General features: G+C 38.8%; 1 protein-coding gene across 7 annotated transcripts in view; it reads left to right on the top strand.

Moving 5' to 3' along the window:
• TEX15 (testis expressed 15, meiosis and synapsis associated) overlaps positions 1 to 15,496 on the top strand; it is a 90,818-nt gene that overhangs the window by 42,524 nt on the left and 32,798 nt on the right. For all 7 annotated transcript variants that reach the window (XM_073902416.1, XM_073902420.1, XM_073902418.1 and 4 more), the window contains one exon: positions 2,387 to 2,552. In XM_073902416.1, coding sequence (XP_073758517.1) covers positions 2,387 to 2,552 — 166 coding nt within the window. The remainder of the gene's footprint in view (positions 1 to 2,386; positions 2,553 to 15,496) is intronic.

The raw sequence follows: 15,496 nt of genomic DNA, 5'->3' as shown, positions 1-15,496 counted from the left end.
AATAAACAAATTTATTCTCAAATTTACATGAAAAGGCAAAAAAAGTAGAATAGCTTTAAACAATTTTGAAATAGAAAAAGAAACTCTTAATTACTCTGGTCCATACTAAGGCTTACTTTGTAGCTACAGTAATCAAGATAGTGTAGCATTGGCAGAGAGATAGATTAGTGGAACAGAATAGAGATTCCAGAAATAGACCCACATTAATATGCTCATTTGATTTTCTTTCAATTAATTTTTACGAAGGTATATTCAGTCGAGGAAAGGTAGTCTTTTCATCAGATGTTGCTGGAGCAATTGGACAACATCCATAAGCAAGAAAAGGAACTTCCCCCTACACAAAAAAAAAAACTCAAAATAAATCATGGGTGGGCCCCTGGCTGGCTCAGTTGGTAGAGCATGCAACTCTTGATCTTGGGGTTGTGAGTTCAAGCCCCATGTGGGGTGTAAAGATTAGTAAAATACATAAACTTTTTTAAAAAATTGGTAAATTGGCTTCATCACAATTAAAAACTTATTTTCTGAAAGACTGTTAGGTAAATGAAAAGAAAACTTAGAGTGGAAGAAAATGGGGGTTTGCGGTTTTTTGGGGGGTATAGTTTACACACAATGTTACGTTATTTTCAGGTGTACAACATAGTGATTCAGCAATTCTGTATGCTGTGCTCACCACTAGTGTAGCTCCCATCTGTTACCATACAATACTATTAAAATACCATTACAATACAATATTCCCTACTCTGTACCTTTTCTCCTCCTGACTTACTCATTCCATAACTAGAAGCCTGTATCTCCCATTCCCCTTTACCCATTTTGCCCATTCTCCCACCCCACTTCCCTCAGGCAACCATCAATTTTTCTATGTATAGGTCTGATTCTGCTTTTTGTTTATTCATTTGTTTTTTCATTTTCCACATGTAGGTGGAATCATACGGTATTTGTCTTTCTCTCTCGGACTTATTTAGCATGATACCCTCTAGGTCCATCCATGTTGTTGCAAATGGCAAGATTTCAACTTTTTAATGGTTGAGTAATACTCCATTGTGTGTATGTATATGCATGGGTATATATGTGTGTGTGTGTGTATCACATCTTCTTTATACATCTATGTTGAACACTTGGGCTGCTTCCATATCTTAGCTACTATAAATAATGCTGCAGTAAACATAGGGATGCATGTATCTTTTCACATTTGTGTTTTTATTTTCTTTGGGTAATAACCCAGTAGTGGAATTACTGAATCATATGGTATTTATATTTTTAATTTTCTGAAGAACTTCCATTTCCACCAATAGTGCACAAGGGTACTTTTTTCTCTACATCCTCACCAACATTTGTAAATCATGTATATGAAATGAACTCATATCCAGAACATATAAAGTGCTTTCAGAACTCATTAGTAAGCAAAAAAAAGGGAGGTGAGACAATCCAATTAGTAAGGGAAAAGACATGAACAGACATTTCACCAAAGAGGATGTACAGATGGCAAATGAGCACAAAAAAAGATGTTCAACATCATAGCCGTTACGGAAATGGAAACCACAATGAGATATCACTACTCATTTGTTAAAACAGCTAAAATTAAAAGAATAACAATGCCAAATGTTAGCAGTGATACAGAGAAACCAGATCGGTCATACAACCAGCGGAAACCAGAAAGCTGAGCCACTCTTTGAAAAACAGTTTAATAGTTTCTTTAAAAACTAAACATGCAACTACCGTATAACCCAGGAACTGCACTTTGGGGCATTTATCCCAGAGAAATGAAAACGTACATCCACCCAAAAACCTATACACAAATGTTCATAGCAGCTTTATTTGTATAGCCAAAAATTGGCAACCACCTTGGTTTATAACTAGTGAATGATTAAATTATGGTACATCCATACCATAGAGTACTTACTCATCAATAAAAAGAAACCATTTATTGAAATAACAACTTAGTTGGATCTCAAAGGGATTATCCTGAATGAAAAAAGCCAATGTCCACAGATCACAACTACAAAGTTCTACTTACAAAACATTCTTGAAATGGCAAAAGTATAGAGATGGAGAATAGATTAGTAGTTTTCAAGACTTAGAGGCAGAGAAGGAGAATACAGTTGTCAGTACTATTCTATTTTTAAAACAGCTTAAGGGAGATCTTTGTGGGATGGAACACTTGTGTATCTTGATTATAGTGGTTGCCATGAATCTATACATATGACAAAAGTGTGCAGAACTATACACATACAAGTACATGTAAAACTGTTAAAATCTTAACATCTGTGGATTTTACCAATGTCATTTTTCTGGTTTTGATATTATAGTTATTAATGTTATTCTGTAGATGTACAAAGATAGAATTTTAAAGTCAAATAACCATTTCCCTTTTCTTTGTCTTTAGTCTACTTGTCACCTTGTTGCACCAATACTAGAGAGTATAGTTTCATACATGATACTCTTAACCAGTGCCAGCTTGATGTAGGCTGTGATCTGCAATCAGCATGGCAGTTTGGGGATACAAAATTGGTTCACAATGAGGATCTGGAAAAAAATTTTACTTCTAAGAGGTAAGTTACTACGACCTAAAGAAGGTTGAGATTTTGGGGTTTTTTTGTCTTTACTATGAAGTCATATGAATGAGTAATTTCTACCATTTGAGATTTGGTAAGTATTACTAAGAAAATAAGTACAGAGATTGTTTATTATTTTGTTGGCTTCTCATAGCCTTGTGTAATAGTGAAGAGCTAAGTGTAAGATTTTGATTAATAAAGTTTTACAGGTTAATGTAGCCAGATTTCGCACACTTGTAATTTTTTAATCTTGATAAATTTTTTGAGAAGCATACATCAGCACGTTTATTAAGCACCCATTTTACAGATCCCTCATGCATCCTGCATATATAAAAGAGCAGTTATCCAGAAAATAACTTTTTTTCCTTGATTCAGTTGTTCAGAGACTTAGTTGATGTTTCAATTTGGCAAGATTGTATCTGGCTATTTCCAGCTATTCTAGAGCCACTATTTTTTTTCTCTTATTTTTATTTTTTTTTTAAGATTTATTTATTTGACAGAGAGAGAGAGAGACACAGTGAGAGAGAGAACACAAGCAGGAGGAGTGGGAGAGGGAGAAGCAGGCTTCCCTCAGAGCAGGGAGCCCGATGCAGGGCTTGATCCCAGGACCTGAGCCGAAGGCAGACGGTTAACGACTGAGCCACCCAGGCACCCCCTATTTTTTCTTTTAAAATTTTTTTTATTTGAATATAGTTAACATAGAGTGTTAAATTAGTTTCATTTTAATTTTTTTTTTTTTGAGTACTACTTGTACTTTTTGGGAAGGCGTAGTCCATTATTTTGTTTCCATAAGAAAGAAGAAAAGCATATGCAAAGTTCTCATTGTAAACATTTTGTGTTTATAGATCTAGATCTTAGGTGAACACAGTTTACCTTTTTCATTTTCTGATTTTTCCTCCTCACTAATTGACAATTAACTTAAAACCTAACTGTAGCTTGATCAAGGACCCACACTTAGAACTCATTTTGGAATGTTTTTTGTTTCTTTTTTTGCTTTAGAATTCATTCCTCTTGACTTAAACATACTTACCCCTGATGTCACTTTGAGAGAATTGGTAGGAATGACAGATTTAGTTGATAGCATATTCTGTCATCTAGAAAACAACAGTTTTGAGCAAAAGTGCAGTGGACTGGCTATATCCCGCAACTTCCAGATTGAAATAAGAGTTTGGTCAAAAATTAATTCCTGGTATTGTTCTTTGGTTTTAGTTCTTTTAGGCATTTTAAAATTTTGTCCTTTTTTGTATTGTTCCCCTGCCCAACACTTAATTTACAACCTATTGATTTTAGAGAAATTAGAACAACTACCCAACAATACATGACATGTTAGAACATTGCAAATAACCAACAGGTGTAGGATTTATTAATTTCTTAGTTATTTGCCAATTAGACAAACTCATTTGTTTCCCATAGTACTTTATACTCATTTTATAGGTCTTACTACCATATATTGGTTTCGTCTGATTCTCCTGCATTGTGAGTTTTATCTTCTTTGTTTTTATGTCCATAGTATGAAGCTGGCAACACAGTGGGCACTTAATTGTTAAATTTTTATTTCATTTTTTAAAAACCAGTGATGCTATAAAGTGCCCTTAATTAGCCTTAAGACACAGGTGGAAAAGAAAATAAAAAAAATTAAAAAAATGGTTAGGGGCACCTGGGTGGCTCAGTCATTAAGCGTCTGCCTTCGGCTCAGGTCATGATCCCAGGGTCCTGGGATCAAGCCCCGCATCGGGCTCCCTACTCAGCTGAAAGCCTGCTTCTCCCTCTCCCTCTGCCCCTGCTTGTGTTCCCTCTCTCACTGTGTCTCTGTCAAATAAATAAATAAAATCCTTAAAAAAAAATGGTTAGAAGAAAATAATAGAATGAAAAGAAAATGTATTAGTAACATTGACTGTCTCTGGCTTTTCTTTCTTTCTTCTGCTTTCTTTTTTCAAGATTTTATTTTTTAGAGAGAGTAGGGGGAGGGGCAGAGGGAGAGGAAGAGAATCTCAAGCAGACTCCCCACTGAGCCTGATGCGGGACTCTACCTCACAACCCTGAGATCATGACCTGAGCTGAAACCAAGAGTTGGACGCTCAACTGACTAAGTCACCCAGGTGCCCCTTGGCTTTTCTTTCTGTCACTCCCTTTAGAGGAGTTGTTATATCTATGGGCTCAGCAAAAACAAGTATTTCCAAAAGGATACCAATTTCTACTCCTTATCTACATTCCATCTACCACTTCTTAAGTCTGAAATCAGCAAAAGCATTAAAAATCTAAACATCAGGGTGCCTGGGTGGCTCAGTCGTTAAGCGTCTGCCTTTGGCTCAGGTCATGATCCCAGGGTTCTGGAATGAGCCCTGCATCAGGCTCCCTGCTCAGCAGGAAGCCTGCTTCTCCCTCTCCCACTCCCCCTGTTTGTGTTCCCTCTCTCACTGTTATCTCTGTGTTAAATAAATAAATAAAATCTTTAAAAAAAAAATCTAAACATCTGTGTATTCAATCATTCATTAAACATTTGAGTACCTACTATGTCAGACACTATATTTGATAACCTTCAAAGAACAATGAATGTTTTTTCCTGTCTAAAAGAGTTCACATTCTAGTTTAGAAGTAAATATATAATGTTATAATAAAGATATAGGTACACATATGAGGGACTGATCTTAAGAGTTTTGAGAGATGCTTTGAAGAGTTAAGAAACTTGAGCTGGTCTTAATGGGTAAAAGAGAAACTGAAACTGAGTTATTCTTAAGTCCATTGCTTATTTGTATCAGTTTGACCCTTTTTGTTTTAAAATTACTTTTAAAAATTTCAAATTTGGGGTGCCTGGGTGGCTCAGTTGTTAAGTGTCTGCCTTTGGCTCAGGTCATGATCCCAGGGTCCTGGGATTGAGCCCCGCATCGGGCTCTCTACTTGGCGGGAAGCTTGCTTCTCCTTTTCCCACTCCCCTTATTTGTGTTCCCTCTCTCTTTGTCTCTCTCTGTCAAATAAATAAAATCTTTTAAAAAAAATAAAAATAAAAATTTCAAATTTATATGAAAGGATATCATTTTAAAGATTGTCAGTACCCGGCTAAATGTTGTGGTTGAATTAGTACTTGAGATCTGTTTATGTTTCACTCCAGATGTAGTCTGAGCCATCTGTGGTTAATTTCATTTACTTTATCATGATTGGTTCCAAGGGTGGGCAGAAATAAATCAGTTTGGGTCAGTAACACACTCAAGATGGATTGTCTTGGGGGTCTCTGGGAAAGAGAAGCCATTTGGATGTGAACCAAGGAAGCATGTTTAAGTTACTGATAGCACCCTTGTGAGGTAATAAAAAGACTAGTGTTAGGATGACCCTAAAGCTGAGGACAGAAGGACAAAGAGATGGAAAAAACCTGGATCCTTGATGACATCTGGAGCCATGGCATCTGTCAACCCTGATAAATACTGCCTGACTTCTGCATTTCTTGTTATAAGAAGTCAGCTTATTTTTAAGCCAAACTGAGCAAGTTTTTATACTTGAAGTCAACCATATTCCAGCTGATGGTGAATTTCGTACTGCAAAGGGGTACTGGCAAATAGATTCTACACTATGGATTTAACTTGGAGATTGGGCAGTAAGGGTGCCAACTTGAGAAGTTGGTGATAATCCTTTATACCTTGGGCACAGCCATTTGTTTCATGAGGTTTTGGTTTTGGGGGAAATTATACAGAAAATTCAGAATGTTAAAGTGCCTCGGCCATGTCTTAGATGCAAAAGGCCTTTAAAATTAAGACTTCGTAAGAAAGATCCTTTATTCTTATGATCTGGTATCACAGATCAGCTTCATAAGATTAGCTTGAGGTAAAGAATTCATCTTTTCAGAAGTTAGTTTGAATTTGGGTTTAAGAAGATTTAACAGGAAATAAGTATGCTGCAAAGCACAAGTCTGTTGCCTTCAACTTTCCCAATACCTCCTTTTAAGTATTTTCTACCAGGTAAATGGAAAGTACTCAGGTTTATACAATAAAGATATATTTTAAATGCAATTTGGGGGAAGAAATGGATAGTTTCAAATTGGAATGCAGTAGCTAAAGGCCATTTCAAATTCAGAGCCTTGGAGGATGCAAAGGTTTCAGAGGCTTGTTGCCAGGAGACTGAAAGTCCTAATTGCAACCATTGTCTAAACATGATCTTGCTATGGTTACTAGCCTTCGGAATTTTGAGGATAGAGAATCCTAGCTGCTGCTTTTCAAAAGGATGTACTGTTGTTCAGGGCCAGCTAACACCATTATTGTGTCATTTTTCACTTTTCTGAATTTAATAGTAGTTATCCTATTTTTTCACTTTACCAATGTATTTTTGGGTGTAGATAACTTAGTCTTGTAGCTATATATTGCCTAAATGGATGTTTAACTATATAGGTCTATATCCAGACCTGTTAGAAATGAAGGCATATTACTCCCAACATGGATCTGAAGTTAGATGCAGTAACTGGATGACACTTTGGGCGGTTCCCTTTTTGCAAGGTGGATCGAAAGTGTTTTGTGTGAGCATGAGTGCTTTTTAAAGTATATAGGTTGGAAGAAGGATGTATAGGATAATCAAGTTAGTAGACTATAGTCTCTCTAACAATTCTAAGTCATCTTACATAATTTAAACTATTCTTTGTCCTATTCTCTTTTATTGGTTTGCTAATGTACGAGCCTAGTCTGTATGGCTCCTTAGAACACGGCATGAGATTTTCCTGGAAATCCTGAGATGAAGTCAAGGGTCTCTATTAAGGACTGCAAGCAAGGAAGCTTATAGATCTAGCTGCTGCTTGGCAGCCGTCTTAAGACTTAGAGGAGCCAGACAAAGATAAAAGCTGTGGAAAGCAGTGTGGGGAATCAAGGCAAAGAAACTTAAATTCTTAATACTGTTGGGGAACTGAATAAATTCAGAATCTGCCTGCAGTAGGCAGCATAGTGCACCCCCAAAAGATGCCCACATCCTGATTCTTAGAATCTGTGAATATGTTACTTTACATAACAAAAAGGACTCTTCAGATCTGGTTGACATCACAAACCTGCAGGTGGTGATTATCTTGGGTTACCTGAGTGGGCCCAATATGAGTGAGTGAACTCACGATATGAGCTCTTAGAAATGTAAGAGGGTCAGAGAGAGGAGACAGAAGAAAAATTTCAAGAGTGATTCAGCCTGCTTTTCCTGGCTTTTTTTATTTATTTATTTTTTTAAAGATTTTATTTATTTATTTGACAGAGAGAGACACAGTGAGAGAGGGAACACAAGCAGAGGGAGTGGGAGAGGGAGGAACAGGCTTCCCGCAGAGCAGGGAGCCCGAGGTAGGGCTCAATTCCAGGACGCTGGGATCATGACCTGAGCCGAAGTCAGACGCTTAATGACTGAGCCACCCAGGCGCCCCCTGTTTTTCCTGGCTTTAAAAATGGAGGAAAGGTGTTATGACTCAAGGAATTCGGGTAACTTCTAGAACCTGGGAGCAGCCTACAGCTAACAGCTAGAAAGGAAATGGTATGTTAGTCCTCCATCTGAAAGTAAATAAATTTTGCTAACTAGTGAAGAGATCTTCCCCCAGACCTTGAGACAGGGACACAATCCAAATGACACCTTTATTTTAACACGATGAGACCTATATTGTACTTATGTCCTGCTTAACTGTAAGATAATAAACTTGATTTGTTGGGGCACCTGGGTAGCTCAGTTGGTTAAGCGGCTGAGTTCTTGGTTTCGGCTCAGGTCATGATCTCGGAGTCCTGGGATGGAGCCCCTTGTCAGGCTCCCCTAAGCCACAAGTGTGCTCTGGGATTCTCCCTCTCCCTCTCTCTCTGCCCCTCCCCTAGCTCGCACTCTCTAAAATAAATACATCTTTGGGGGGAGAAAAAAAACAACTTGATTTGTTTCAGTCCACTAAGTCTGTGGGAATTTGTTACAGCAGCAATAGAAAACTAATATTATACCGCCTTATCTCTAGATTTCTTGTGTGAGTTAGAAAATTTTTTCCCTCCAGCTTTATTGAAATATGATTAACATATAACACTGTGTAAGTTTAAGGTGTATAATACATATTATGAAATGTCTACTACGATAACGTTAGTTAATTCATCTTTTACTTCACATAATTAACAATTTTGTTGTTATGGTGAGAACATTAAAGCTCTGTTCTATTTTTTTTAAGCTAACTTTTTTTTAAGATTTTATTGAGAGCACAAGCACAAGCAGGGGGAGCAGCAGGCAGAGGAGAAGCAGGCTCCCCGCCGAGCAAGGAACCTGATGCGGGACTTGACCCTGGGATCAAGACCTGAGCGGAAGACAGACACTTAACCAAATGAGCCACCCAGGTGTCCCAAAGCTCTCTTCTTATAGAAACTTTCAAGTATATGATACAGTATTATTAACTGCAGTTACCATGCTGTCCCATAGATCCTCTGAACTTACTCATCTTATAACTGAAAGTTTGTACCCTTGACCAGCATCTCCCTATTTCTGCCACTCTCCAGGCCTGGCAACCATGATTCTACTCTGTTTTTATGAATTTGATGTTTTTAGATTCCACGTGTAAGTGAGATTATATGGTATTTGTCTCTCTCTGACTTTGTACTGTAATACTCTCAAGGTTCATTCATTTTGTTGCAGACTGAAGGATTTCCTTCATTTTTATTGCTGAATAATACTCCATTGTGTGTGTGTACCACATTTTCTTTAATCAGTTCATTTGTTGGTGGATACTTAAGTTGTTTCTGTGTCTTAGCTATTGCAAGTAATGCTGCAATGAACATGGTTGGTGCAGATATCTCTCTGAGATAGCAGTTTCATCTACTTCAGATACATACCCAGAAGCGGGATTACTTGATCATATAGTAGTTCTATTTTTAATGTTTTCAGGAATCTCTATACTGTTTTCCATAGTGGTGCACCAATTTATATTCCAATTAACAGTGCACCAGGGTTCCCTTTTCCCTATATCCTCACCACCACTCTTTACCATGTCTTTTTGAGAATAGCCGTTCTGACAGGTATGAAATGATCTCTCATTATGGTTTTGATATGCATTTCCCTGATGACTAGTGATGTTGAGCACTTTGTCATATACTTGTTGGCCATTTGTGCATTTTCTTTGGAAAAATGTTCATTAAAGTTCTCTGCCATTTTTAAATCAGATTGTGTTTTTGCTTTTGAATTGTATGCTCCTTATGTATTTTGGGTATTAACCCCTTATCAGATATATGGTTTGTAAAAATTTTCTCCCACTCCATAGGTTGACTTTTCCTTTTGTTGATTCTTTTTGCTGTGCAGAAGTATTTTAGTTTGATATAGTACCACTTGCTATTTTTGCTTTTGTTGCCTTTGCTTTTAGAGTCAGATCCAAAAAATCATTGCCAAGACCAGTGTACAGGAGCTTATTGCCTATGTTTCCTTCTAGGAGATCATTGTTTCAGGTCTTACATTCAAGTCTTTTATCCATTTTGAGTTAATTTTTGTGTATGGTGTAAAAAAGTGATCTAGTTTCACTCTTTTGCATGTGTCTGTCCAGTTTCCCAACCCCATTTATTGAAGAGACTGTCTTTTCCTACTGTATAGTCTTGGCTTCCTTGTCATAAATTAACTGACTGCATATGCCTGAGTTTATTTCTGGGCTCTTTATTCTGTCCCATTGCTCTGTGTGTCTATTTTTATGCTAGTACCATGCTGTTTTCATTTTTATACCTTTAAACTGTAATTTGAAATCAGAGAGCATTGGGCGCCTGGGTGGCTCAGTTGGTTAGGTGACTGCCTTCGGCTCAGATCATGATCCCAGAGTCCCGGGATCAAGTCCCACATCGGGCTCCCGGCTCAGCGGGGAGCCTGCTTCTCCCTCTGACCTTCTCCCCTCTCATGCTGTTTCTCTCTCTCTTTCTCTCTCTCAAATAAATAAATAAAATCTTTAAAAAAAAATGAAATCAGAGAGCATTGTGCTTCCAACTTTGTTCTTCTTTCTCAAGATTGCTTTGGCTGTTCGTGGTCTTTGTGGTTCCATACACATTTAGGATTATTTATTCCATTTCTATGAAAAATGCCATTGGAATTTCGGTAGGGATTGCATTGAATTATAGATTGCCTTGGGTTGTATGGACATTTAAAAAACGTTAATTTTTCCAATTCACGAGCACAGAATATCTTTTTATCTGTGTCCTCTTCAGTTTCATCCATCAGTGTCAGTTTTCAGTGTACAGGTCTTTCCCCTTCTTGGTTAAATTTATTTCTAGGTATTTTATTCTTTTCAATTTGTTGCAAATGGGATTTTCTGAATTTCTCTTTCTGATCTTTTCAGTGTATAGAAATGTAACAATTTTCTGTATATTGATTTTGTATGCTGAAGCTTTACTAAATTCATTTACTCTTAAGAGTTTTTTGGTGGAGTCTTTAGATTTTCTGTGTGTAATATCAGAGTCATCTGCAAATAGGGATTGTATTTGCTTCTTCGTTTCCAATTTGGTTGCCTTTTACCTGTTTTTGTTGCCTAATTCTTCTAGATAGGACTTCAATATTATGTTGAATGTTTAGAGCAAGTTTGAATTCTTAGTAGGAAAAATCCTGTATCTCCATTTCTTTGTGCATGTTACTGGAGGTTTACTGTATGCCTTTGGTAGAGTCATATTTCCCTGATTCTTCATAATCTTCATAGCTTTGCATAGGTGTCTATAAATTTGAAGAAGTGGTTTTCCCTCCCAGACTTTATACACTGAACTTTGACAAGTATAGACCTTCACCTGCAGATAGGGTCATGTTAGAGTGTGCTATGGTACAGGGTGCCAAGTGCAGGGCATGTAGTTGCTTCAGGTCTAGGGGGGTGGATGACAACTCACTGGATCAGGCCTTGGCCTGTACATTATTGACAGTTGTGTGGTCTTTGGTGAGTGCTGCCAGGCATTCACATAAGCTGCAAGGGCTGTTGGGGTTCTCAGCATCTCCTGCTGGTCCACCAACTAGAGACCAGAGTAAGCAGCGGTGGAGGCCTGAGACTGTCATATGCACACACTCAGTTGCAGGTGCCTATGTTGTGGCAGGGTCCAGTGGCTAACACACATGTAGTGGTGGGTACCAGGGCAGGCAACAAGGGCCAGCCAACGGCATGTGCACTGGCAGCTGTGGGGTTCCTGGCTATTTACATTACTGTGTTAGCTGTATCTTGCCCTAGACACATAACAGTGTGGGGGTTAATGATGGGGATTGGGTCAGAGGGTATTCAGGTGTATAGATGGAGTGGCTAGCTGCAGGTGACCCTAGTGATACAGGCCAGTGACATAAGATAGGGCTTGATATGGGCCCACATGCAGCTGTAGGGGCCTTCGCTATGGGTGTGGCCTAATGTGGCTGCAGGATCTTGCCATCGTGTGCCCACAGCAGTTTAGGCTGGTGACAGGTGTTTAGCCAACAGCATATAAGTACGCAGCTGGAGGAGCTAGCCCTGAGCACCTGCATGTTGGTGTCAGCTGCAGGAATCTAAGTTGGTTGTTGCACTCTTGAAGCCAGAGAGTCTTTGGCTGGCTTCTGGTGGAAGGCGGGTGGGGAGACTCAGATGGCTGGTGTCAACAAATATAAATACCTGTGGGTCGGAAACTAGTGAAATTTGCAGAGGTATGCTGCAGCCACACTGGTTGTTGGTTTCTTCAGTAGTGAAAGCTACTGATGTTTGCTGAGCAGTCAGTGGGATGGTAGTTGCTCCTGCTGTATAGCTCCTGTTGGTAGCCTCTGCTTTTCTTCCTTATTCCTACCAGTCTCTTTGTGTCAGCTTTGCCATCCTCTGGTTGGGGCAGAACCAAAGCAGATCCTTGATCCTTCATGTTAGTGCCCCAGAGGGCTGGGGAAACTGGTTACCTCACTCTCACTTTCCTGGTGAGGGGAACTCTTTCTATCTAGAGAGATTCTTCTTGGCACTGAGCAATGCCAGCCCAATGTGTGGGATGGTACAGGAAAATTGAAACCGTTCATCCGTCCTTTCTGTGCAGTTACTCTCTGGCTTTTTATGCCACCGTATTGCTGAAGTTTCTTAAGTGTACTCCAAAGCTCTCTCAGAGCTCTTTTTGTTTATAGGTAGCTATCTAATGGTTGATCTTTGCTAGGGGGCCAGAGGGTGGGTTCTGCTACTCTGCCTTGTGACATCACTACCCTTGAATCAAAAATGTACCTCTTCTGGGGTGCCTGGGTGCCTCAGTCGGTTAAGCATCTGTCTCTTGATTTCATCTTGGGTCATGACCTTGGGGTTGTGGGGTCAAGCCCCATGTTGGCCTCCGTGCTGGGCTTGGGATTCTCTCTCTCCCTCACCCTCTGCCCCCCCTTGTCCCCACTTTCTCTCTCTCCCCCTCTCTAAAAAAAGGAAAGAAAGAAAAAGAAATTTACAGGGTGCCTGTGTGGCTCAGTCAGTTAAGCTTCTGCCTTCAGCTCAGGTCATGATCCCACGGTCCAGGGATCGAGCCCAACGTCCAGCTCTCTACTCAGCAGGGAGTCTGTTTCTCCCTCTCCCTCTGTCTGCCACTCCACCTGCTTGTGCTCTGTCTCTCTGTCAAATAAATAAAACCTTTTTTTTAAAGATTGTATTTATTTGAGAGAGAGAGAGAATGAGAGAGAGAGAAAGCACATGAGATGGGGGTAGGGTCAGAGGGAGAAGCAGACTCCCTGCCGAGCAGGGAGCCCGATGCGAGACTCAATCTAGGGACTGCAGGATCATGACCTAAGCCGAAGGCAGTCGCTTAACCAACTGAGCCACCCAGGCACCCAAAACCTTTTTTTTTTTTAAAGCAATTTACTTGTTCTGTAAACTTAGTTAAATCCCAATTTTTCTTACTTTATTTATACTGCTTTTCATATATTATACTTCGTGCCAACTAGAGATTGATCACTTATCAGCAGTCTGATGGATTTGAAAACAATTAAATTCTTTTTCCAGCTCTCCAAAGCCAATTACTTCATTTTCTTTAATTATTTTACAAAAAACATACTTAACTGAATACTTGTATTCTCTCCTCCACACACCCCAGTAGCTAAATAGTTCTTTTTTTTTCCAGTTAAACTTTGAGATACACTGAAAGTGTTTCATTACTCAACAAAAAATTATTCACTACCTATTATATACAAGGTATCTTGGAAATCTATCCTGTGTAATGTAATTAATTATTACATGGGCATTCCATCTGAGGCACTTACACTTTGTTGTAGTTGGTTTCAGTAGGTAAGCATCAGAGTAGCACACAGTCAATTCTAAGTACATGGTCTTCCAAAAGATATCCAGGATTCTAATCTTGTTTCTACCTCTCATTTGTTGTGCTGTGTTAACTTATACATAACTTTTCTGTCCATAGGAATTTTCTTATTTAAATTTTTTACATTTATTTAGTTAAGGTTTAATAAAATAGTGGTTAAAAAAAATAATGACTAACCCACCACCAAGAGTATATCTACAGGTTTAACACTTGCGTGCTCGGTTGATTTCAAACTTTCCACTCCAGAGCTTAAAGTATGTTTAAGGTACAGGGGCCGACAGATTGTGATACTTATTCCTTATTAGTATTATTACATAAAGACATGAGTAAATATTTCTGAAAAATTATTCTTAACTATTATTTTTTTTATATTTAAGATAATATAAATATTCTGTTAGCATAGAATCTGATTGGCATTAATGTTTCTTGGTAATAATGCAGATAGGCTGGGTTCTTGGACACAGAGAGGGGTCCCACAGGACCATCCAGGATGGTCCTTGACTTCGCACCTGATAGAAATCAAGTGCAAGCCAGGAAGTGAAAACAGAGTTTGTTGAATAGCGTAAGTGACAGGCAGAGTAGCAGACAGAATATCTGGGAGATTCAGAAAGGAAAGGAGAATGAGTCTCATCGTTTGGGGCTAGGCAATTATATTGGAAAGGGGTTGAGGAATCTGGGGTAGAGTCCAGTCAAAGGCAAGTAACAGGTGAATAATAGGTGTATTTTATAAATCATCGAAGGTAGGGGTTATTGATGCCAGCACTGGCTGAGGTTTGTTTGAAGCTAAATAGCCTGGAACGTGTTTGGGATCCAGCTCTTAGATGTTATCTGTTGTTTGGGGGCCTAGGACAAAACTCTAAGAATGATTAACTTTCTTGTTTCCCACTTAGGGTGGGAACATAGCTTCTTTGGTTTACTCAGATGCAAAATATAGAACATGAGTAAGTGGGGCCTAGCAGAAAAGCAGCAGAGAAGGAGCCTTTCTAAAAACGGAGTCTCTTCAGCTTTCCTCTCTCAGTAATTGGTCACTTTGTATGTACTAGGTCTTTATATTCTTACTTGATTACATGTCCCTACAAACACAAAAGACTATTCAAATTCATTTTACCTGTGATATCTGAAATGGAAGTCTTGAGACTCAGAGCTTCGGTCGTTTTAATAAGTTAACATAGATCCTAGTGTCTGATAACTCTGAAGAGCCAACCTTTTTAAAAATAACTTCTAAAGACACCAAAAAAACAAATAATCCAATTTAAAAATGGGCAGAAGACATAAGCAGACATTTAACAGATGGCCAACAGACAGATGAAAAAATGTTAAACATCACTCATCTTCAGGGAAATGCAAATCAAAACTACAGTGAGATCTCACCTCACACCTGTCAAAATGGTTAAAATCAACAACACAAGAAACAACAGGTATTGGTTGAGGATGTGGAGAGAGGGGAACCCTCTTGCACTGTTGGTGGGAATGCAAACTAATGTAGGCCCTCTGGAGAACAGTATGGAGGTTCTTCAGAAAATTAAAAATAGAACTACCCTACGATCCAGCCATTGCACTACTAGGTATTTTACCCAAAGAATACAAAAACACTAATTCAAAGCGATATATGCACCCCTGTTTATTGCAGCATTATTTACAACAGCCAAATGATGGAAGCAGCTCAGGTGTCCATCGACAGATTAAATGGATAAAGAAGATGTGTGTACACACACACACACACACACACAC

This window comes from Callorhinus ursinus, unplaced genomic scaffold, assembly GCF_003265705.2.
Source record: "Callorhinus ursinus isolate GAN/ISIS: 27379988/994484 unplaced genomic scaffold, GSC_fseal_2.0 scaffold17, whole genome shotgun sequence".
Lineage (NCBI taxonomy): Eukaryota > Metazoa > Chordata > Mammalia > Carnivora > Otariidae > Callorhinus > Callorhinus ursinus.
The sequence above is the reverse complement of the archived record's forward strand: the minus strand, read 5'-3'. Positions and strand labels throughout refer to the sequence as shown.